At 38.7% G+C, this 24,422-nt stretch overlaps 2 protein-coding genes across 6 annotated transcripts in view; one reads left to right on the top strand and one right to left on the bottom strand.

Annotated features, from left to right (window-relative positions):
- The first annotated feature begins 1,174 nt into the window (after nucleotides 1–1,174).
- The window catches only part of LOC124283682 (probable gamma-butyrobetaine dioxygenase), a 41,927-nt gene continuing 18,679 nt past the window's right edge, over nucleotides 1,175–24,422 (top strand). Inside the window, exons 1-6 of one of the 4 annotated variants that reach the window (XM_046719688.1) lie at nucleotides 1,175–1,192; nucleotides 11,684–11,851; nucleotides 13,157–13,239; nucleotides 16,480–16,577; nucleotides 19,114–19,241; nucleotides 21,944–22,083. In XM_046719688.1, coding sequence (XP_046575644.1) covers nucleotides 11,725–11,851; nucleotides 13,157–13,239; nucleotides 16,480–16,577; nucleotides 19,114–19,241; nucleotides 21,944–22,083 — 576 coding nt within the window. In that variant the 5' untranslated portion in view covers nucleotides 1,175–1,192; nucleotides 11,684–11,724. Of the gene's footprint in view, nucleotides 1,193–1,354; nucleotides 1,430–1,493; nucleotides 1,592–1,658; nucleotides 1,800–11,683; nucleotides 11,852–13,156; nucleotides 13,240–16,479; nucleotides 16,578–19,113; nucleotides 19,242–21,943; nucleotides 22,084–24,422 lie in introns of those variants that run through there. The other 3 variants (XM_046719687.1, XM_046719686.1, XM_046719685.1) reach the window with 3 other exon arrangements.
- Nucleotides 9,848–10,423, bottom strand: LOC124283683. Of its 2 annotated transcripts, none has more exons than XM_046719690.1 (2): nucleotides 10,274–10,423; nucleotides 9,848–10,233 (listed from the first exon to the last, which is right to left on the bottom strand). In XM_046719690.1, the coding sequence occupies exons 1-2, from the start codon at nucleotides 10,328–10,330 to the stop codon at nucleotides 9,985–9,987; spliced, it is 306 nt and encodes a 101-aa protein (XP_046575646.1). In that variant the 5' UTR covers nucleotides 10,331–10,423; the 3' UTR covers nucleotides 9,848–9,984. The 2 variants fall into 2 exon arrangements, with proteins under 2 accessions (XP_046575646.1, XP_046575645.1); XM_046719689.1 differs by having other exon boundaries at nucleotides 9,848–10,238; nucleotides 10,279–10,423.

Here is a 24,422-nt window from a genome sequence, read left to right as displayed (position 1 = left end):
CATGTTTCACTTATTTCTTCAGAGATGCTGAGCGCTTCTTCCGTGCTAAAAAGACTTTCCTATTTGATTACTAGCTGCAGGAGTTTGTGACTTAAATAATAATTAAAAATGATTAAAATCTACGCAGGAAGGATATTATTGTCCTTATCCTATAGGCATTAAAGAAAATATGATACTCGGTTTCTACCACTGAGACGATGCATAGTGTACAGAGTCTCTCTGAAACGGGGCGGTGGGGTAGCCTAGTGGTTAAAGCGCTCGCTCGTCACGCTGAAGGTCCGGGTTCGATTCCCCACATAGGTACAACGTGTGAAGCCCATTTCTGGTGCCCAACGCCGTGATATTGCTGGAATATTTTTATTGCTAAAAGCACTCACTCACTCTCTCTGAACCATATTTGTTTCTCTTCCGCGGACCCCTTTCTGACATGCAAAAGCTCACAAGCTTGGACGCTGAGCTTCAGCCCACTACGGGATCTATCCCGGACAATCCGTTAACAGTCGTCACTTTTCATTTGGACTGGCCACTTCGTAATTAGCGTTTCACAAAATTGTTCATTGAAATCTAAAAGCTCCTTTTTGACCCTTCAGAAGGAATATGCGACACACCCACACACACACACACACACACACACCCACACCCACACACAGAGAGTTTGGAATACGATTGGAACCTGCACTATTTCATTCATTTACCTTTATCATAAACTAGGCTGCAAAATCACGTCCGGGCCATTGTTTCTGTCAGGTGCCTGGATTGTACTTGAGGAAGTACGGTACACACAAGACGCCTTGTCCCTGAATATATAACTTGATACACAAAGTAACAACAAATAAGCTGAAAATGTTCCCCTGTGACATGAGAGATTCGAACCCGTGGAAAATCCAGACATAATTGTTTCATTTAGAAACTCCAGACTTAATTGTCTCATTTAGAGCGTTTGCATTACCAGACTTAATTGTCTCATTTAGAGCGTTTGCATTACCAATAGGTCCAGCCAAGGAAGAACAATAGTTTGGTTTCGGGGTCTGTGATGCAGAATTGGCACACACAAGTCATTACCGTTGAGAATCAGCGATACTGCAGTACAGTATTTCCTCTATTAAACGCTCCGCTCGGTACATATTTCTTCACACTGCAAGGATGTGCAATAGTGACGAGAATCACGCGCTTAGATCTGCGTTTAATCGAGGTACGGTTTATAATCGTGGAAGTTACACATTCACATAAGCAGATGATTCAGATTTTGTGAAAGTATTTTATACACCACGACAGCGGACCATTCAGTTTCTAAACCCAGTTTACCCCGGGCATAACCTTTGATATCGCAGCATTTTTAACACACTAGACAGTACATTGATATTCAAATACTTTATTCTTGGAGAAGTGACAGCGCTGCCGAGAGCTTAGACTGCTGGTGTCTTCACAGGTAAGATTTGTTCAGCACAGTGCTCTGGCTGAGGGAGAACGCTCTCGATCATGGCCGTTTTTTAAAGTACAAAGTTCATTCACTTCACCAGCTTACCGCTGATGCCTCAACACAATTTGACTCTAGCACAGAGCACGCCGGAACGAAACATTCGATTGAAAGGTACGTTTATAAATATGTTTATTGTGACATAGTTGTAACATGGCCCAGGGCACTGTCAGGAGTTCGAAGTGCTGTTAAAGTGTATGTGGTTGTCCATCACACGCGCTGTCACCACAGTGTCCATGGCCTCCTCCCACGGATAGCTCAGACAAGGGATGCTGTAAATACACATACCGTTCTGCAGACGTGTACATCGTCATCTGCCATTGTGAGTTCTCTGATATACAATTTGACATTCCGTACATTCATTTCGTTTTTGCACCGTGCATATAACCACGTTTACTATATCTGACTATTACAGTTCCCACCGTCGCGCAGTTATAACTATACTGCAGTATAAAGCCGGTGTCCTCAACGTTCATACTTAGTCGGCTATCGCATTACAAATTTAAAAAGCTTAGATTCTATGATTTACCTCAGTACAATGAATTATTTTGATAATGATAGAAGGCTTTTGAAAATTCTTATACCTCCAGTTGCAATATCTTGTTAATATCCTTTTACTATGTTAAGTTTCAGTTTTCTTTGATATATTTGTCAATGTGTTTTTAATGCTAATATTGTATTTATAACGCATTTATGACTGTTTTATTGAATACATTTTTAAAAAATACCATAGATTTTAATCCAATAGATGTATGATTGTCAATGTCGTGTCCCAATCGCGTAGATTGATGTTCATGATGTTGATCACTGGATTGTCGGGTCCAGACTCGATTATTTTCAGACTGCTGGAATATTGCTGAGTGCAGCATTAAACAACAACTACAGAAACTCAAACAAACAATGAGATCCTTGCGTATTTGTTAGGATCCCTGTGGGAATATTACTTCAGTGATCAGTTTGTGCTCATAAACAAAGGTACAGATAAGTTGTGTTATTATCTGCGTAAATTATGGAAATATTTCTGTGAAAACTCAATTCCTATTAAGTCTATTGCGTACAAGTACGCTTGAATTTTTGTATTGAATGTTCAATAAATGTGATCTTACATGCGTACACACACACGCACAAACATGTCAAATCTTGGCTTGCCTACCGGTGGATAGATAAAATAACTGAGGTATATTGAGAGGTTCTATTTCAGGACATGAACTTGGCAACTTGCAGTCTTTCTTATTGTTTCTCATATTACAGATCAAATATAAATAACAAACACTAACATTTAAACTTTATTATATTTTTAAAATTTATGGAAAATGGCAAAATACCCAATTGAGTTTGAGTGAACAGTACAATTTATTTGGTTACTCAAAGGAAAATTAGGATACCAAATTGAGATGAACACATGCGAGTACATAACTCAATGACCCAAAAAGTTATCTGTAGCTCTGCATAAACAAATATTATTCAGGATTATTGGTGTGCGTGTTTGTGTGGGGTCAGTTTGACTTCATTCATTTTGATGCATTCAATTCAGGTATAGTGTTCCTGAAAAATTGCAGAAAGCACAGGCTTTTATCTTTGTGGAATTTCATGACTTAGCACTTTATTCTGGAGATAGCGAATATAATTCCCACACCTCATAACTCAATTACAACAGTCCTATAAATATCAACAGTTTGCTTGGCCAATGCTTCATTGTTAACTGGTCACTGATAGTTTTGTATTGTGCATCATCTTTCCCAGACTGCCTCCTGGAATATCTTTATGTTCAGATTGGTACCTCCACCAGACCATTCAGTTCACAGAAGGACCCCACTAGCATCAAGCTCACTATTGCCAAAAATCAGAAACCATCTGATTTTAAATATGCTTCCACTGAAGATCTTGAAGGGAATTTCCTTGAGGTGAAGTCAAAGGATGTTTTTTTCACTTCATCCAGACTGTGAGTGAGTTGAGTGAGTTTAGTTTTACACACCATTATTCCAGCTATATGTAAATAATCGAGTCTGGACCAGACAATCCAGTGATCAACAGCATAAGCATCGATCTACGCAATTGACATACAATCTCAACCATGTCAGTAAGCCTGACCACCCGATCCCGTTAGTTGCCTTTTTTGACAAGCATGGGTTCCTGAAGATGAATTCTAACCTGGATCTTCACGGGTGACCCGGGCTGTGTGGAGTGAGATCAGGGCCTAGTTTTTCGAAGTCTCTCAACGCTAAGATAGTCATAAGTGCCATACATTAAAATTAACTTACGATTACCTTAGCGCTAAGAGAGTTTCGAAAATCTAGGCCCAGGACGGGATCTTACCCAATCTACGCTACGACAGAGAATGCCTATGCAGTATTTAGAAACAGTTAGACATTTTCAACACATCCAAATTAGCGTGTAATCCTAGAAGTGCACAATGATCTGAATTACATTTTAGTATTTGTAATCAATATTGCTATGCTATCATATATCAGGTAATTCATATTGTTATTATATGTTAAGTGTTTGATGTGAAGGTGAAATGCTTCAATGAGCAAGATATATGTATTTTTTGCTAATGTCTGGTGATACCCATGATTTTATGGCATATGGATTATGGAACATGTGCATTTTGTAAGGACACAACATTTAACTAAGCAGAGCAGTAGGACCAACCTGTAAATTTCAGTGTGTTTAAAAGTATTGTCATGAAGTGATGTTTTTTCTTCTCAACTAGTTTTTGTTTATAAAACCACTAACAAAAATTGAAATGTGTAAAAATGAAAAAATAATATTATTAATACCTGTGGAAAGTGTAATCTTAGAAATTGGAAAATGTCTAACACTGGCATTGCTCTGGACTTCTCACATGATGTAGTGAATTTATTGTTCAAAGAGATAAGATAGCAGATTCAAGTAGTAACACTTATGACGAAATCATATTTTGTTTTGATCATTCAGTTTCAGTTCCCAGCAGGCACATCAACGTTGTTTCAACGTTGAGAATAGGTTGATCCTCAACGTTGAAAATAGATTGAAAATAGGTTGTATATGAAAGTTTTTGACGTAGATATCCGACGTGTAATCAACGTTGAAGTTTGACCGATTATCAACGTTGAAAAAAGGTTGATCCTCAACGTTGAAAATAGATTGAAAATAGGTTGTATATGAAAGTTTTTGACGTAGATATCCGGCGTGGAATCAACGTTGAAGTTTGACCGATTATCAACGTTGAAAATAGGTTGATCCTCAACGTTGAAAATAGATTGAAAATAGGCTGTATATGAAAGTTTTTGACGTAGATATCCGACGATGGAATCAATGTTGAAGTCTGACATATTTATTAACCTTGAAAATGGATTGTTTCGTGGTTGTGTCTGGGAGGTATTACGCTTTCCTGTAAACAGACTCGCACTTCATCTTTAAACTACAATAAAGTAGCACCAAACTCCTGCATCCAGCTAAAATACCCAAAAAGCTACCTGCAATAAACAGTGTTCAAACAGAAAATTGCAGTAAAAATATTTACCTGATAAAATACTTGGTTAAAATTCCACATTCAATATAATGTTCATTTAAGTTTTATGTCAGTTGGACGTATAATTCCAGTAAGAAGAAAAGAGTATTCCAAATTAAGAAAAACTATTTACTGTTGTATTGTTATCTTGAAAAGGTGGAAATTGTCCCGAGAAGACATTTTGTCTGAATTTCAGCTCTTAGACAGACCCCTGAATAAACACAATGCAATTACTTTCACCATGAAAGGGATCCAAGATGACCAGGAACTATACCTGAAGACAGCACATAAAACAAGTCACTTTTCATGAAATTTTTATGAACACACACGCACACAGAAAACGTGGTTTAATGCATAATGTAAAACATCACACATGACATAGTCTGTAGGTGATCTCTGTTGTGCTAATAACACAATATCATCTGCATAGAGCATCAAAGTGACATTTACGCCACCAATTTCAATACCACAGTTCAGATTTTTCAACACAATTACAACTCCAAAAACACAATTATCAGCTCCTCTTCTTTCTGCCACTCCCTGCCTGGCGGTCAGGTGGATACTTCAGAAACGTTCCTAACTCTTTCTTGAAATTTGCTTCGATGCATTCCCATCTCATTCCCTTGAGATAGGACACATTCTGAAATTTATATTTAAATACATGAATAAGTTATATGGAAGATATATTGTCTTAAATGATTCAAGTATTTGTTTAATCAATCACTTGAAAGGTTCATTTCACTGCTGTAACTTGGCATGTGAACATATGAACAGCATCAATACAAAATATGACGAAAAGTGTAAACAATTTATATATTCAACCGAAGGAATGGAAGTTTTCTTAACATTTGCAAGTTGATTATTTAATTAGACTATGAATTACCTGTAGGATGAATTAGACGATGCTTTACTGTCATATATTATTTGCTATGGTCATGATGAAAATGCTGCACTTGGTAATTAACTTACCAGAGATGATAGAATACAACCTTGTATTCTTAGAAGAAAACTTGCCGTTTTGCCCATCAACATTCATTCTTGACATCAAATTGTTTGACATTGTCCTGCAAAACAATGGAAGATTGTTGTTATTCTGTCAGATTTAGTTTTCTTTAGGGATTCTTGGAAATGATTATTTCAAATTAATAGGAGTTGAACTGATGTAGCAATTTGTCATAAATTGTAACAAAAGCCATTTTACATTAAATGATAAGACTGACTGACTGAGTTTAGTTTTACGCCGCTTTTAGCAATATTCCAGCAATATCGCGGCGGGGGACACCAGAAATGGGCTTCACATATTGTACCCACGTGGGGAATCGAACCCGGGTCCTCGACGTGATGAGCCAACGCTTTAACCACTAGGTTACCCCACCGCCCCTTAAATGATAAGAAAACAAAATGGGTGGTGGTTCACAGGTCAAAGAACAAGTCTATTGTGGGAGGTCTCCCAACACCATTTGTTCCCAAACACAAGGAAGTATGGATCATGGAGTTCTGAAAACAATAATGAGCTCTCATAAGTATACAATATATTCTCTATTATCTACTCTCTCTCTCTCTTTGTCATTTGTACACTCATAAAACTCAGATAAATAACTTTTTTTATAATTCATAAATGTTTACACTTAATCTCTTATAGGAACGCTTAGAAAATCTCTCATATAATGAATTATGTGTGCGTATTATCTGCGACGTCATAACTATGCTTCTCTGAATCATGAACAATAAAATAATGAGATTAAACTCTACATTGCCAGAAATAATCTATCATACCATGAATAATAAGACATTGAATAACATCTCTTACAACTCCAATCTACACTCAAAAAGACTTAAATGTACTCGTAAACAAACATCGCTGGCACACGCAAATTCTTGGAAACAGTGCATCTCTGACTCTCAATTCCAAGAAATGGAAGTCCTACTCTATTTGACCAAAGGGGTGACAGGTGGCCAAAACATATTGAAATGTAGGTCATACACTGAAAATAACTCTGATTTAAAACACTACAAATATACACCTTCTCTCTAATATACTCGATAGATGATCTTAACAAGGGAACATGTACATAAAATGCTGATATCTAACAACACCTGTACTTTAAATAATGGACTCTTCCTAATCTCAGTATGTTTCACTGCACACATAATAGATTGCAAATAATGAAAAACCTACCCTTTGACAATAATAAAAAACATTATATTCAAATTCTACAGCTGACCAAATACCTGAAGAGTGTGTTTCCCAGCAATAAACATCTCTATATATCTATAAATGTATGACTTCTGTCCTCTCGCGTGCTATCTTGCATCCATCTGTTTACGTCGAAAACAATATGGCGCCAAGCAAGGGAGTGCTCATTAAACTAAACATCTCCGGGAGAAATCATTGTCAATTTTTCTCTTAAATGATCAACCTTAATATATAAATGAAAATAAAGACCAACTATTATCACCAAAAAAGACCAAACATTATCACAAATATTCAAAACAGGTGGTAATGAAAGAGCATTATCATCTTTCTCTTAAACTTTGTGGTGGATATACTGGAAACAAGTGAAATGTTAAAAACGTGTTACCTTAGCCTTGCTCCTTTTATGTGATCCACAAAATTGCTGCCACCCAGTCTTCGAAGATGAGATTTCTGCAAATTCCATTAAAATAATCTTATTTCATAATTAAATGTTCCTTACATTAAAATTACTTCTGTTGTATGTAAGATTTTAACCTTTAAGAGACATGAATTATCATATCCCTTCCAAACAAGTGTAAGAATGAAAGTCTGTGGGTGCAACGTTTGGTGTCCCATCAAAGAATCATTAGTGAAGTTACACTTTTTGTAAATAAATAAAAGTTAAAATATATTATATACAATTTCATCCTTAACAAAGACTTTCACAAGACATTTTAAAGTGAAAATTTTCGTTGCATTTCCTTACACCATTCTCCACCACCCCCTCCCCCCAATAATATACATATGTTGACAGGGTTCAGGGCGTGCTCAATGCATCATTTACTGATAGATCTATTCAAACGAACAAATGTTCATAATAATGGGATGCAATATAAAATGTTGATTAATCCTTTCCGATTTTGTATAGCTGCCCTTTGTATGGCTTTGGGGTGATGTTGATTTTATGTACAATGTGAATTACACCCCCACCCCACCCCCACCCCTAAAGTGTATGAGTATGTACAGAATAAGAGACGGCCCACCCTGCATGTCATGTACATTATCTATGACGCCCTCTCCCCTTCCCATAATTTCTAAACATAGTGCGTGTGTACAAAAATGCTGACCCATTAGCTCCCTGAACAAAATGGGTGACACCCCACCCCACCCTCCAACCCTTACAATCAACACCCCACCCGCAGCCATATATTTAATTATGAACGGTTCCTTATATTGATGTACTTCATTGATTATTTGAAAATGTATATTTGCAAAATTCAAATCAGGTGATGGGTACGAAAGGAAATCTTATTCGATTATATAGTAAAATGCCAAATATATGCATGCAAATATATTGAAAAATAACAAAAGAAATACATGGAAAACACGGGCTTCCACTAAATTTTGAGAAACATGTACTGTGACATACTGGTAACCTTGTGAGATAAAACATGAGCCCTAATTCGGAGTTTCTTGCTACTGCTAGATTTAAACGGCATTCCTACGTTTTCATTATACATGAAGGACATACTTACCAAATAAACACCAGCATGCCGTGAAGATGGTGAAAATTGAACGATATTGCGTTGAACTTCGCCAAAGTGAACTGACAACGATCAGCTGCCTTTGCGCGCGCGATAATTGTGTGCGCATGTCCGGATATGGCCAAACGAGGCGATCGAAAGGTCAACATCTGGCTTGTGTTTGAAAGCAAATTGTCGGGAATTATACAATTTTCACAGTTTTGTGGGAAAATATCAAATGTAATGCAATTTGGATAACTGATGACTTTATACCTAAAACTGTGATTTACGTAATATTTCCGTCCGTTGATCGATGCACAATCAAATAATATATAAGATTATATCTGTCACTAGCTCGATCTTGATCTTTTATGAAAATAATGTTCCGAAATGATAGTTGCTAAGTTGGATACCTATTACCAATATGAATTATGTATCAAATTTGCCAAGGAAACAATTAGTTGACATTTTGTTGGTTCCTTACGTTGAAACAACGTTGACAACTAAACGAATCTCGACTAACTTTCTTTGGTCGCATGATAAACGTTGAATCAACGTTTATGAAAGGTTGATCAACCAAACAACCAAAATTCAACGTTGATTCAACGTTGATTCAACGTTGTGTGCCCGCTGGGTTATTTCTGTGAATTTAGTTCAGGAGAAAATATGTGAATCATTTTAGTTTAGACTATTTCTGTTTCATGATTGAGAAGAAAATATGTAAATTATCAGTTATTTGTCATCAATAATTTAGATGAAAATATGTGAATTGTTGAGTTTTCACTCAATTTAATCATAGAATCTTCAAAACATAATGAATTAGGAATAATAAAGACAATCCTATCAATAACGGAAGTAATGTATATCTAGTAAACTTTTCATTAAGTGCATTTGTTATGCGCTATTTTCCATTCGTTCTGCGGTTGCTCAAAGCGACATTCAGATTATTCAGATTATTATACACACACACACACACACACACACACACACACACACACACACACACACACACACATACACACGCACACAAACACATACACACACACGATAACCCAAGCTGCCTGTGAGGTGCTAGGGTATCCTCCCATTACCCCTACAGCTTATAACAACAAAGTTCACGGTCCAATGCACTGCTAATCCCCTTCCTGTTACCTGGTCAATGGACTAACCCAAACACATGAACACAAGATTTAATGTTTTAATTTATGGATTTAATTACACAAATAAATGAATATAATACACAGATATCTTCCTGGTCGTGAGCAGCAGTTCATATTAACATTTTAATGTTAATTTTTGTCTTCTAAACAAGTCTCTATCCCAATTTGAGGAGATGGCCCACAGCGTCAAGGAACTGCATTGGTGTTTTCAGCCCAGGATTGAGCTGCTCCTTGAGGCGACACAAAGGATGCTCCATCTCTCTGTACACTCTCTTTCTGCTTCTCTGTGCTGCTCCAAAGTCTATCTGGGAAATTTTCGCTCTCTCAGCGTGTTCAACTTTCCTGATCACCTCCACAAATCGGTAGATGTTGGGGTGTCGATGTGGGAGTCCCCGGTTCAGGCGGTTGTGGAATCCCTCTAGGTTGTTGTTTGTCCTTGGACCTGTTGTTGAGTGATGGTTCCACAGTGGCAGACCGAATCTTGGGTCGTCGTCGACCCATGTTGACTGGACACACTTTCAGTGTACACAAGACTGTCTCTCGACATTCTTAGTGTGTAGATAACCCTCAAATAGGACTTGGGGGCTACCTCTCCGTGACCTAACCAACTCAACATTGCGAAGACCAGCCATGTTGATGTCAAGTTAGTTTGTTTCCAACATTTATATACTATGCCAAGTCATCTCAAATTATTTGTCTCATCTCAGTGTCAATTTCAACATTTACTTCATTTCATCTTAACAAACTTTCTCTAACGAAGAACACCTTAACCCTTTCTAAGTTGTATACACAACACTTTAATCGCTCCCATGGGTAAGTTCATTATGCCAGACAGGTAAATGCTGTGTGTTGTTATAACTAATTGTAGGGGTACTGGGATGTAGGGGTAATGGGATACAACCGGTGCTAGAAGGTTTATAGTCACATGACTTATCCCACCGGGTACCCATTTTCTGCTGGGTAAACAGAGGCAATTTCGAACAAACTCACTTGCCTAAGGTGAGACCACATGTATCACGTGTGCTTTGGTGTGGGGCAGTCCTAAAAACTCTCAGGGGTCAAGCTGCCAAACACAGTCACCCATCCAAGGACTTTCCGCGCCCATCATTGCTTAACTTCAACTGATTTGTGACCTGAGCTCGATGCACAGGACCACATACCACCACATCCATCCTGTCCTATCTTCCATCCTATCTTTTTTAACAAAAGCTCTGTACAAATGATAATCATCCGGCTAGTAGTGTTCTGATGATAAAAAATATTCGAAAATCGATCGAAAGAAGGATTAAAAATAATTATAGATTGTAAAATACATATTTTCGATTAATCAGAATTTTGTTGTTTTAGTATAACACACTTGAATGAAGTAAACTAACCATTAAATTTGACGAATATTCACAAACAAACATGCGATCATCAGCGTAAAGCTATGTACATTGCATTCATTGTTTCATATTCATCACTATGGTATATATTACTGTAACATGTCTATGAATAAGTTTTACATCTATCGTGAACGTAATGAGATGTACTGATAAATATTTTCTTGCATGCGTGCATTTCATTGCATGACAGTTTTAATTATAATAAAACATTAATTAGGAAAAAAAAGTGTGAAAAACCCCTTAAAATTGGTGATTACATTAAAAATCTATATATTTCGATTATAATCGATGATCATTCACCACAAGTCCTCCGATAATCGATAGTGGATTTGGTTTCCGATTCCCAACACTACATGAGGCATGGTGGACAGAAGCGGAGTTTACCAGTTTGTATCATTTACCTGATGACTTCGGTCACAGAAAAAAATAATATAAATACTAATAGTGATCACATTTTTCATATCTTCAGACGAGGAGAGCCAACAGCTGGTGTGAATTAACAACTGAATCATGAGCTATCCCAGATGCAGCCGAGCTTTGACACACAGCTGCAGAATAATGTCGAGACTGGTTCAGTGTTCTCGGTCCAGGACTATACTGAAGAAGACAGGAGTTGTTCTGTCAGAGCTTAAATCAGGTAGAGAACGGTCAATATGGCTTCCTAGACAGTTTAAAGTTTGACGCCAGATAAAAATCTTAATTCCTGAAATTTTGTATGCAAGTCTACAGTTTCTCATACTTCAAAATCAGCTTTTATGTTTTTTAAGTTTTTGTCAAGGAATATAAGTTCATATAATCATATCTGAAACCTTCAAAAAATGTTTTGAGTATTTATTCTGAATTGAGTATAGCGTTTTGCTCAGCTTGACGTTACCAGTGAGTGTTTACACTGAAAGCACTGAAACTAAAATGTCCTATTATGCAAATTTACCAATCATATATATAACTTTCGTATAACATGTTCAGCATATTGCAACCAAATACACTGTTCATTTTGATATATTCAAAATACCCTCATTGTAGCTTTAGAAATGCCTTCGCTCAAAGTTCTGCTACTCAGGAAAACATATTATATTGTTATATTTCAACACATACTATATTGCAGAGTATGTCCATTAAACCTCTGTTTGTGAAGCCCATATCTGGTGTCCCCCTCCATGATTTTACTGGAATATTGCTAAAAGTAGTGTAAAACCAAACTCAGTCAGTCAGTTAAACCTCTGTTATAATGAAGCAATACTGAAGCGGTTAAGGTATGTTTCTGTTATGTGTTTAATGTCACATTGTCACGCGCAATGTCACAACAGCGATGTACTTGTCTAGGTAAAGGTAAGTAGTACGTAGCATCAACGTATTATGCAGTTCGGCATGTTCATTTATACGTGATCCGGTAATTAAAGCAGTAGTTTTGACTAAAGATCATTGAGGCCATACAGGTACATTGAAGGAATTGTCATTGGTAGCCCTTCGGTGTTGTAATGCTAATGTGTTATTAAACATTCTCTTAACATATATTTGTGCAAGTACGTATACAATGTAAGTAAAAATATATGTGGTTTATTTATTTATTTTCTTAATGTCCAGTTTTATCCTTCCCCTTTACATTCGTTTAATCTTTGAAAACAACAACATTTGGTCATGTTATAACGTACTTTAATACATTTTAACCACTGTTGATTGCTCACTGTGATCTGCGAGAGCTCCTCAGATCGTGTGACTGATGTTGTTCGTGTTGTAATGTGTGTGTAATGGATATATGTATTTATTGTAATTCCAGCGTCCATAACGCAAGACAAATTCCCTTCTAAGGGCAATAAAGTATTATTATTATTATTATTATTATTATTATGATGATGATGATGATGATGATGATGATGTCTAATGCCATCTGTGATGATCAGATAGATGTTTTAGAAAGGTTTTTATGTGTTTATTTTTTAAGGAAACAGTTTTAGGTTATCTGTCCATAGACTACCAAGGCTGCTGAAGGGAGGGATGAGTTTCCCCAATCTGCAGACTATTGTGGTAGGTTTAACACAGAAGCCTTAATGACTGAGTCAGTTGCTTTTCGTCTTATTACATTGGCCTGTGAAGATCTGGGTTAGAACTGGTTTCAGCAGCCCATGCTTGTCATAAGAGGCAGCTAATGAGATCGTGGGGTCAGGCTCGCTGACTTGGTTGATACATGTCATTATACTTCGATTGCATAGATAGATGCTCATGATGTCAATCACTGGATTGTCTGCTTCAAACTCAGTTATTAACAGATCACTGTCATATAGCTGGAATTTTGCCCAGTACTAGGTTAAACAACAAACAAACTTATTAAATCAGTATCAAATTGTCCTGAGAGACATGGTCCAACATGGTCCAGCATTGTCCAGTATATCCATTGTGGACCAGCATTGATCCAGTATGCTCCAACCACGTCCTACATAAACTATATGATCCACATGTCAAACATGGTCCAACATGGTCCAGCATTGTCCAGTATATCCATTGTGGACCAGCATTGATCCAGTATGCTCCAACCACATCCTACATAAACTATATGATCCACATGTCAAACATGGTTCATCATGATCGAGCATTATCCAGTATATCCATTCTCAGAAGCATTGATCCAGTATGCTCCAACCACCCTACCTCAATCACTGGATTGTCTGCTTCAAACTCAGTTATTAACAGATCACTGTCATATAGCTGGAATATTGCCCAGTGGACCAGCATTGATCAGTATGCTCCAACCAGGTCCTACATAAACTATATGATCCACATGTCAAACATGGTTCATCATGATCGAGCATTGTCCAGTATATCCATTGTGGACCAGCATTGATCCAGTATGCTCCAACCAGGTCCTACATAAACTATATGATCCACATGTCAAACATGGTTCATCATGATCGAGCATTGTCCAGTATATCCATTGTGGACCAGCATTGATCCAGTATGCTCCAACCAGGTCCTACATAAACTATATGATCCACATGTCAAACATGGTCCATCATGATCGAGCATTATCCAGTATATTCATTGTGGACCAGCATTGATCCAGTATGCTCCAACCACGTCCTACATAAACTATATGATCCACATGTCAAACATGGTCCATCATGATCGAGCATTGTCCAGTATATCCATTGTGGACCAGCATTGATCCAGTATGCTCCAAGCACGTCCTACATAAACTATATGATCCACATGTCAAACAAGGTCCATCATGATTGAGCATTATCCAGTATATTCATTGTGGACCAGCATTGATCCAGTATGCTCCAAGCACGTCCTACATAAACTATATGATCCACATGTCAAAGAAGGTCCATCATGATTGAGCATTATCCAGTATATTCATTGTGGACCAGCATTGATCCAGTATGCTCCAAGCACGTCCTACATAAACTATATGATCCACATGTCAAACAAGGTCCATCATGATTGAGCATTGTCCAGTATATTCATTGTGGATCAGCATTGATCCAGTATGCTCCAACCAGGTCCTACATAAACTATATGATCCACATGTCAAACATGGTTCAGATAGTCCAGTGATCAACATCATGAACATCAATCTACGCGATTAGCATACAATGCCATGTGTCAACCAAGTCAGCGAGCCTGACCACCCGATCCTGTTAGTCACCTCTTACGACAAGCATGGGTTGCTCATTAGACCATTCTGACCTGGACAGAACAAAATATCCAAGTTTAAACATGGGGAAACTTTGGCCTAGGGTGGGTGGGTGGGACTTTAGCCTAGCCCAAACCTTCCCTGGGGTAAGAATATCCTAGGACAAAACTTCCCTGGGACCAGACAATCTGGTGATCAACCACAAAATAAATGTATAATTGTTTCAGGAGTAGAGCACAACAGGGAGTCATTGTATTTCATCTTATGTTTGATTATTAGAATACATTGTGTTGTGAGTGATGTTGTGGTGTAATAGTTATGTTTCCTCAATTCAACAGGGGTGGTGGGGTAGCCCAGTGGTTAAAGAGCTCAGACTGACAGTAATTGATATCATGAGCAACAGCACATGTTTAGGTATAATGACAATCAGTGGTGTCTGACCATTTGGACACCTCTTAAGACAAACACAACTGAGTTTCTCCATTTCAGAAGAATCAGCAACTGATTCAGTTTTCTTAGTGCTAGTTTAAGTTCCAATCCCTAGTGATTCTGGGTACAAACCAATGCAATAGAAAGAGTCGACTAACGATGGTCAGGACTACAAATTTGGATGATTGCATACCATTGTATCCCAATTGCGTAGATCATGTTCATGCTGTTGATCACTGTATTGTCTGATCCAGACTCGATTATTTACAGACTGCCACCATATAGCTGGAATAATGCTGAGTGCAGCATAAAACTAAGTCACACACTCACTCATTGAATCCTAACTCATGAACTGTGTAGACTGATGCTTATGATGTCTATTACTGTTGAGAAATGACCCGTGAAGGTCCGGGTTAGAATGAACCTTTAGTAACCCATGCTTGTCGTAAGAGGCGACTAACGGGATCAGGTGGTCAGGCTCGCTGACTTGGTTGACACATGTAATCAGTTCCCAATTGCACAGATCGATGTTCATGCTGTTGATCACTGGATTGTCTGGTCCAGACTCGATTATTTACAGACCACTGCCATATATTTGGAATATTGCTGAGTGCGGCGTAAAACTACTCACTCACTCACTCACTTATGAAAATGGGGTGGTGGAGTAGCCTAGTGGTTAAAGCGTTCGCTCGTCACACCAAAGACCCGGGTTCGATTCCCTACATGGGTGCAATGTGTGAAGCTCATTTCTGGTGTCCCCAGCTGTGATATTACTAAAAGTGGCGTTAAACCAAAATTTACACACTCACGCTTATGAAAATCTGTATCATGTATCAACTTCTGACTGTATGACGATGATTGTATTATGTAACATGTCAACAATTTACTTTGGAAAATAAAAATATTTTACCAAAATAATAAAATGAATGAACTATTACAGCTGTAGTATCATAGAAACAGGTTGTATTTTTCCTCATGGTGTATTTTTAGCTGAATCCTAACAGCTGGTTGACCCATTTTGTGCAATTGTTTGATTTTGAAATTGAATCACTTTCACAATTCATCAATAAAATTTGAAAAACAATTAACATCTATCGATCTGCTTCAGTATAAAAATTCACCAGACAACAAAGCCTTCAGCAATTTCAGAATGTTGGATTATTTCTGAAACATTGTCATTAACCCCTTCTCTCCTTGTACAGAGGCATGCAAGTTCCTGTGCCACAACACCTAAAGCAAACACTATAAACAACTCTGGGAGGAGCCTGGATGTTGAATGGTCAGATGGCTCCAAGTCAAGGTAAATGTGACCCGTGAAGGTCCGGGTTAGGATGAACCTTCAGTAACCCATGCTTGTCGTAAGAGGTGACTAACGGGATCGGGTAGTCAGGCTCGCTGACTTGGTTGACACATGTCATCGGTTCCCAATTGTGCAGATCGATGCTCATGCTGTTGATCACTGGATTGTCTGGTCCAGACTCGATTATTTACAGACCACAACCATATAGCTGGAATATTGCTAAGTGCAGCGTAAAACTAAACTAACTCACTCACTCACTCACTCACTCACTCACTCAAGGTAAATGTAGTTTGGAGATTGCAAATATTGTCTTGTTTTAACTCGTGAACACACTTGAGTAGGAGCCTAGTGATTAAAGCTTTCTCTTGTCATGCTGAAATCATTGATAGATCAATCAACACTGTGTAATTGTTTTTTCTTTCCCGAAATATCATGTTTCAGATCAATGAGTGAATGAATTTTGTTTTTTACAACACTGATCAAAATTTCAAGCTGAAGACTACAGTATGTCATACTTTATGGCATGAATGCATAATGATATTTGTGGAAGACACAGTGGCTGAGTGGGTTAGATTGCTGTCTTTTCCGTGCTGGCGATTAGGTGCCTGACTCTAAGTGTGAGGATTCGAATCCTTGAGGGGACTCAACCTATTGAACTACGAGAATCTGTATTTGACTGAGAATGTGTAAACCTAAATATAACATACCAGTATGTTTCATATATTATGGTATTGAGTTTGTCAGTAACAACTCTTGGTTGTTTAAGAAGTCAGATTGGAGTGAAAACAAACATTCTTTGATGCGTTTGTTTAGCTAGAACAGTAAAATTCTGCCACTACTCATTATAAAAGTCCATTGTTTGTATTTGTAATTTGTATATGTATAAAAGCAATATTATAACAAAGCTGTAACAAAACTCTTAGTTCAACTCATATCTTTGATTCATGTTCAGTGAAAAATATACTTACGATCGCAATTATGAGTGTTGAGTGAGTGAGTGGGTGAGCATTAAATTGTTTTATGATGATTTTTGCACTATTTCTGAATGTTTTCATATATTGTACTCATTTTAGTCAAATCCCACCTTCTGCCTGATGGTCTATAGTCCGCTTGGCTCAAAAGCGGACCGATGAATTGCAATCTAACTCGAAAACTAATAAACATAAAATACTCAATGAAACACTGATCATAATCAAAACATCATACCCACTCTGTGAGGTTTTTGCAGAATTTTTGTCCTAAAAATAAAAAAGTTGTTTAACAATCTATCATTAAAATATTGACACAGTTCACTATTTGTTACGAGGGAGGAGTGCAGAGAAAGGGACAGCCAGGTGTGCGAGAAAGGATGGAGACGGCACAGCACAGGTTAATGAATAAATAACTTTGTCTGTGAACGTGCTTCTCGCACACCTGGCTGTCCCTTTCTCTGTACTCCTCCCTCGTAACAAATAGTGAACTGTGTCAATATTTTAATGATAGGTTGTTAAACAACTTTATGATTTTTAGGACAAAAATTCTGCAAAAACCTCACAGATTGGGTATGATGTTTTGATTATGATCAGCGTTTCATTGAGTATGTTATGTTTATTAGTTTTCGAGTTAGATTGCAATTCATTGGTCCGCTTTTGAGCCAAACAGACTGTAACATTTAACCAAGGGGAAACACCACGCTCTCCATTGTAAGCTTTGAGTGTCAAAATGTGAACATGATTGAAGTTTCTTTCTTTGTGGTTATTAGTTTGTCTTTTAATGACACACTCAGAATAGTCTTGGTGGATGAACATAAAGCTCTCTATTACCAAATATTTATTTTTACAGTTTGTCTTTGTCCACATTTGTGGCTCTTGCAATTTAACATCAGCCAAGAATATCTGGTGTGCCCTCATGGCAAAAATGTATAGATATTTCATGTCACAGTGTTGTTAGCTCTTACCAAGGATTTAGGAAGGTATTATCTTTTATGCCAGATTGTGCTGGGTTCTAAATCAGTTTTTGATCATCAAGTATAGTGTTTGTGGTAACAAATGATATATTTTTCAGATTATGCTATCTCAGTAACGTACAGATTCTAGTACAATTTAGGGGCGGTGGGGTAGCTTAATGGTTAAAGCGTTGGCTCGTCACGCCGACGACCCGGGTTCAAATCCCCACATGGGCACAATGTGTGAAGCCCATTTCTGGTGTCCCCCGCCATGATATTGCTGGAATATTGCTAAAAGCGGCGTAAAACCAAACTCAGTCAGTCAGTCTAGTACAATTTACACTTATCAGAGGGGTACACAAAGTCTGTGGACAAGACTATGAGTTATTCGACAATCTTTGTGGAAGGTATGATAGGCTGAGTGGGTTAGAAGGCTGACTTTGTGTGCTGGCGACTAGGTGCCTGACTCTGAGAGTGTGGGTTCGAATCCCAGATGGACTAAGCCAAAAAGAGTACTAGAATCTGTATTTTACTGAGAAAGTGTAATCCCAAATATAACATTTTTCACATTTAACCAGTTTCTAATGTGTATTCCTAGTCTTTGTGATGCAGGTTTCATGGAGTATGGCTGCGTCACAACTGTCATTGCCTGGAATGTAAGCAGGTGGACAGCGGTCAGAAGACTCTGGACATTGTCAACATTCCACCCGACATCTCCGTGGAATCAGCGGACATTTCAGGTGCCCTTTTACATCACACATAACATACTGTTCCAAACACTGTGAGTTGTTTGTACAAGCCGTGTTATGATATGAGATTTCTATTCATGCATATGTTAAACATGCCTGCTTCTCCACAACAAAGGGCTGTAATTACATCAATGACTGTTGTAGACCTGTAATACATATGGGAGGTACAACAGTCTCTGTGCTATGGGCACTTTGTGAAACAGGCTTAGAAAGTTGGACATGTTATGTTCTGCTAGCCCTTTGAAATATTGTCTCTGTCTTTGATAGTTTCTAATGCTGTAAGATGTGTTGTTGCATTTTGATGAAGTGGTCCATCACACATTTACTAGTCAGAAAGTTTTTGACTTCCTCAACCATGCCTGGAAGTATTTGTACATACACTACACATGGCTGACTGATAGAGCTGATGTCTTGGATCTCTTTTAAGATTTAGATGATAAGCAAACTTGTGAAATATCAGGTGCTTGTCAGCAACACTATGGTATGCAAATACTGGTGTCCTTTGAGAGTGGAATTCAGATATTTGTAATCTGTGACAGAAACATGCCTGTTTGTCAATATATATATTAAACAAATAAGATACATAAAAAAAACCCTCTTTTATTGAAATGTAGTTTCAGGATGTGGAAATGCAGTTTCCATTACAAACAACAGTATGTTCGTTTTACTGAAGTGTCACATGTTGTACTATTATTTACTGTAATGAAGGCATCTTTTATTCCCATGGTGCTCAATGATTACTTCAAGGCTAGATTAAAGGTCTCACCAACAGAGAAACTGACCTCTGTAATTTTCAAAAAGGTGATTAATACTGTATGCTTTTATAATGTTGAAAAATCTCCATCCCCTCTCCTTGTATATCTAACTTGACTTGGGGCAGTGGGGTTAAAGGATTTGCTTGTCTTCCTGAAGACCTGGGTTCAATTCTTCACATGGGAACAATGTATGAAGCCCATTTTGGGTGTCCGTCTCTGTGCTGTGGTTGTTCATTTCTCTCTACCACTGCTCCTTCACATTTACACACTCCCAGTTTGTAGTAGCCATTTCTTTCAGGCCTTGAAACACTGATTATACTTTCACAACCACAATTTGGTTGGTAACGCCGTATTCAGCAATATTCCAGCTATATGGCCGCGGTCTGTAAACAATCGAATCTGGACCAGACAGTTCAGTGATCAACATCATAAGCATCAATCTACATGATTGGGATACGATGACATGTGTCAACCCAGTCAGCGAATCTCTGACCACCCGATCCAGTTAGTCGCCTCTTACAACAAGCATGGGTTGCCCACTTTCCCTGGGGTAAGAATATCCTAGGACAAAACTTTCCGGGGAAAGTTTGGCCCAGGCTAGATTCTCCCCGGGGAAAGTTTAGACCGAGGAAGAAATGGCCTGCTACACTGGATCTTCATGGATCTCACCACAAACCCTGCATAAAGATAATTTCAACATCAAAAGGTTCACTTGAGCAAAAAGTATTTCCAGATTACTGTTTACGCTTATGAAAGCGTACAACTTAATGTAATTAATGAAGTGAAGCTGTCACTTGGTAGAGTTAAACATGGCTGTAACTCATGTTTGTGTGTGGCAGGGTGACCCACGCTATTTGTGACAGCTGTTTCTCCATGCACCATCTGTTACAATAATAAGCAGTAGGTAGATCCATTTTTTATGTAGTTTATTTATCAATAAGCATGTACTTCAGAAAGTCTGCTGTGTATTTTACATGTATCTCGGCAGAAATTGTGTATTTGTGTAGGTAGTTCTGGTCAATCAACTAGTGATACAGAGACCCGGTAAGTTGTTCATCTGGACATTATTTGAGAAAATGTGAGTGTCCGGATGAGTGAGCTTCGACTGAATTTACATATTGATGGCATGGGACAGTGGTGCTCACAGATTGGCTGTCTGTGATGGTGGTGTTCACAGATTGGCTGTCTGTGATGGTGGTGTTCACAGATTGGCTTTCTGTGATGGTGGTGTTCACAGATTGGCTGTCTGTGATGGTGGTGTTCACAGATTGGCTTTCTGTGATGGTGGTGTTCACAGATTGGCTTTCTGTGATGGTGGTGTTCACAGATTGGCTGTCTGTGATGGTGGTGTTCACAGATTGGCTTTCTGTGATGGTGGTGTTCACAGATTGGCTTTCTGTGATGGTGGTGTTCACAGATTGGCTTTCTGTGATGGTGGTGTTCACAGATTGGCTGTCTGTGATGGTGGTGTTCACAGATTGGCTTTCTGTGATGGTGGTGTTCACAGATTGGCTGTCTGTGATGGTGGTGTTCACAGATTGGCTGTCTGTGATGGTGGTGTTCACAGATTGGCTGTCTGTGATGGTGGTGTTCACAGATTGGCTTTCTGTGATGGTGGTGTTCACAGATTGGCTGTCTGTGATGGTGGTGTTCACAGATTGGCTGTCTGTGATGGTGGTGTTCACAGATTGGCTGTCTGTGACGGTGGTGTTCACAAATTGGCTATGACAGTAGTGTTGTCATATTAGTTGTGTGACAGTGGTGTTCACATATTAGTTGTCTGTGATGGTGGTGTTGACGCATTAGTTGTCTGTGACACTGGTATCCACACAACATATCAATGGCCTGTGTCAGAGCGTGTTCACACACCAATGGCCCGCCGCAGTGTGGTATTCATATACCTGATGTCTGCGATAGACTGGCATGCTTATGTTCAAGGTGATGGAGTGGAACTGAAATGGACCTGTGGACACGTGGGCAGAGTGCCTCTCCAATACCTGCACTCCAACTGTTACTCACAGGAAGCCCGCCACAAACGTGCTGCTCAAGTCAGGCTCACAGATGAGTGCACTGCCAAGGTAGGTACCGTTACTAATTTCCTCTCTAAGCGCCTGGTCGCGTAATTTTTCAATGGACTTTCAGACCCAGCACTTATTGGAGATGAAGCTCTTATTGCTCTTGCTGGGTGTACCGTAATTAATTGTTAGTGAGTATTACTTCAAAGTTAGGGACCATTCCTTAATAAATCTATTTTTGGATGAAGGGAGAATACATTTATAAAGAACGTACCCAGTGCTTATTAGAGACCTGGTGCTAATTTCTTAAACCACTGCTTTATCTCCAGAGCTTATTAGAACCCCTGGCGCTTATTAGACGAAATACGGTAACTCACAAACAGATTTACAAACTAAGAGGTGTCCAAGAGATTGCTGCTGTGCTATTTATATACTGAACATCATTGAAAACGCACCACTTATAAAAGTTCAGATTATTAAAAGCACGTGTATGAAATTGACAGTTTTTGAGTGGACAATAACAGATGGACGACTGACAAAAACAACAACACAGAAAAGACGCTCATTCTTTGAAATATTCCACAGTCAGAAAGGATCAAACACACGTGGGGTCAAATTGAAAAGTCAATATTGCGTGTCACTGCCATTTGCATTGACACATGCAGTTCAACGTCTCCTCATTGAGTCAATAAGGGTCTGAATAGAGTTCTTGAGGATGTAATTCCACTTCTGCAGTAGTGCAGCCTCAAGTTCACGGATGTTTCACATCTGTTTTTTCCGCGAAAGACTTTGACCAATTTCGTCCCACAAGTGCTCCATGGGGGATACATCTGATGACTGTGCTGGCCAGTAAATAACCTGGATGTGTTGCTGGGCCAGATACTGCATGGAAAGTCTTGTTGTGTGTGCCCGTGCGTTGTCCTGTTGAAAAGTATGGACATCTTGGTGGTGATTGAAGATATTTTGATATGATGTGATTCTGAAGAATCTGCTCACGGTAATAAAGGGCATTAACTCTCCTTGACAGACATGAAGGCAGTCCTGTGATTGTAATTTCTTCCACCCCAGACCATGACACTCCCACCACCCAAAGGTCTGTCTGAACCACACACTCATCAGCATAACGTTCACCACGTCTACGCCAAACACGAAATCAGCTGTCAGCATTACGTAGAGGAAGACGTGACTCGTCAGTGACTACCACACCATGCCATTGTTGTAACCTTCACTGAAAATGCCTGCTAGCCCATTGTATACGCTCATTACGGTGTCTGTCAGTCAGAATTGGTCCAACGTAAGGACATCGAGCATGGAGCCCTGTAGCGTGTAGACGGCGTCGCATGGAGTCAGCGCTGATGACCCCAACATCAACCTTGAACTAGTGCAGCAGTCCAGTGTTCAATCACTGATATGGACAAGGTCAATATGGCGATCCTGATGGAGCGTCGTAACATGTTGTTGCCAAGGTCATTGAAGGTCAATGGTGCTGCCTGTCGACTGATGTCGTCTATGAAGCCTAACGATGTTGGAGTGGCCAAGTCGAAAAGTTGTCAAGCAATATCCCTACTGCTGGTGCCAACCTGACTCATGCCTAGTGCACGTTCTCTTTCGTGAGATGTTAACCTCGGCATCTCTGTTCTCGTTTCACAATCGTAACTGAAGCAATGAGAATCGGTTCTCATACACCTGCTTTTAATGTCACAGTCAGTATGATTTCAGAACAAAATTCGCGCTTTTTTTCATGGCGTGGCTGCATGTTGATGCATTTTGGAATTAAGAGTCATACAGTGGACAGTAATTTGTTTCTAAAGCATTTTTTCAACTGGACATGCCCTTCGACTTCATGTTAGTTATATTCATTGATCATTGTCATGCTGAAATCAATCTTGATGAAAATATGGACAAGTTTGGACTGGTGCGTTTTCAGTGATGTTCAGTATATCTAGGTGTCTAACTAGATGTCCAGGTCCTCAAGACCCACTTTGAGCATGCAAAGGAAAGAATGTTTGAACAGCTTTAATCAAGTTTATGACAAAGTAGTGGTGTAGTCAAGTGGTTACAGTGTTTGCTTCTGACACTAACGGCTCAGGTTCAATTTCCATCATAGGTACAATGTATGAAACATGTTTCTGGTGTCCTCTGCCATGGTACTCCTGGAATACAGCAAACAGTAACATCAAACCAATACTCACTTACAACTGCTTGATACCGCTGACAACAGTAAAAAGCTCAAACTTTGAAGTGCTGTTTTCAGTCAAAGGGTGGATGTAGTTCACATGATATTAAAATAATAACTCTTGGCTATTAATGAGTTATTATGATTCGAATGGATGAGGTACTGCAATAACTCCCAATTAATGGAATTTCATAGTAAATGCACCCTTTTTCAAGGGCAGTAACCC

Source organism: Haliotis rubra, unplaced genomic scaffold (assembly GCF_003918875.1).
Source record: "Haliotis rubra isolate DU_JTF1 unplaced genomic scaffold, ASM391887v1 Scf32, whole genome shotgun sequence".
NCBI lineage: Eukaryota > Metazoa > Mollusca > Gastropoda > Lepetellida > Haliotidae > Haliotis > Haliotis rubra.
Note: the sequence above shows the minus strand (reverse complement) of the source record. Positions and strands in the feature narration are given on the sequence as shown.

Bases quoted from the DNA above. Each gene is read 5' to 3' on its own strand.
- LOC124283683 (XM_046719690.1), bottom strand. From the start codon at position 10,330: ATGGGTCGACGACGACCCAAGATTCGGTCTGCCACTGTGGAACCATCA. The intron at 10,234-10,273 runs AGGTCCAAGGAC...GGATTCCACAAC, and splicing joins TGGAACCATCACTCAACAAC to CGCCTGAACCGGGGACTCCC.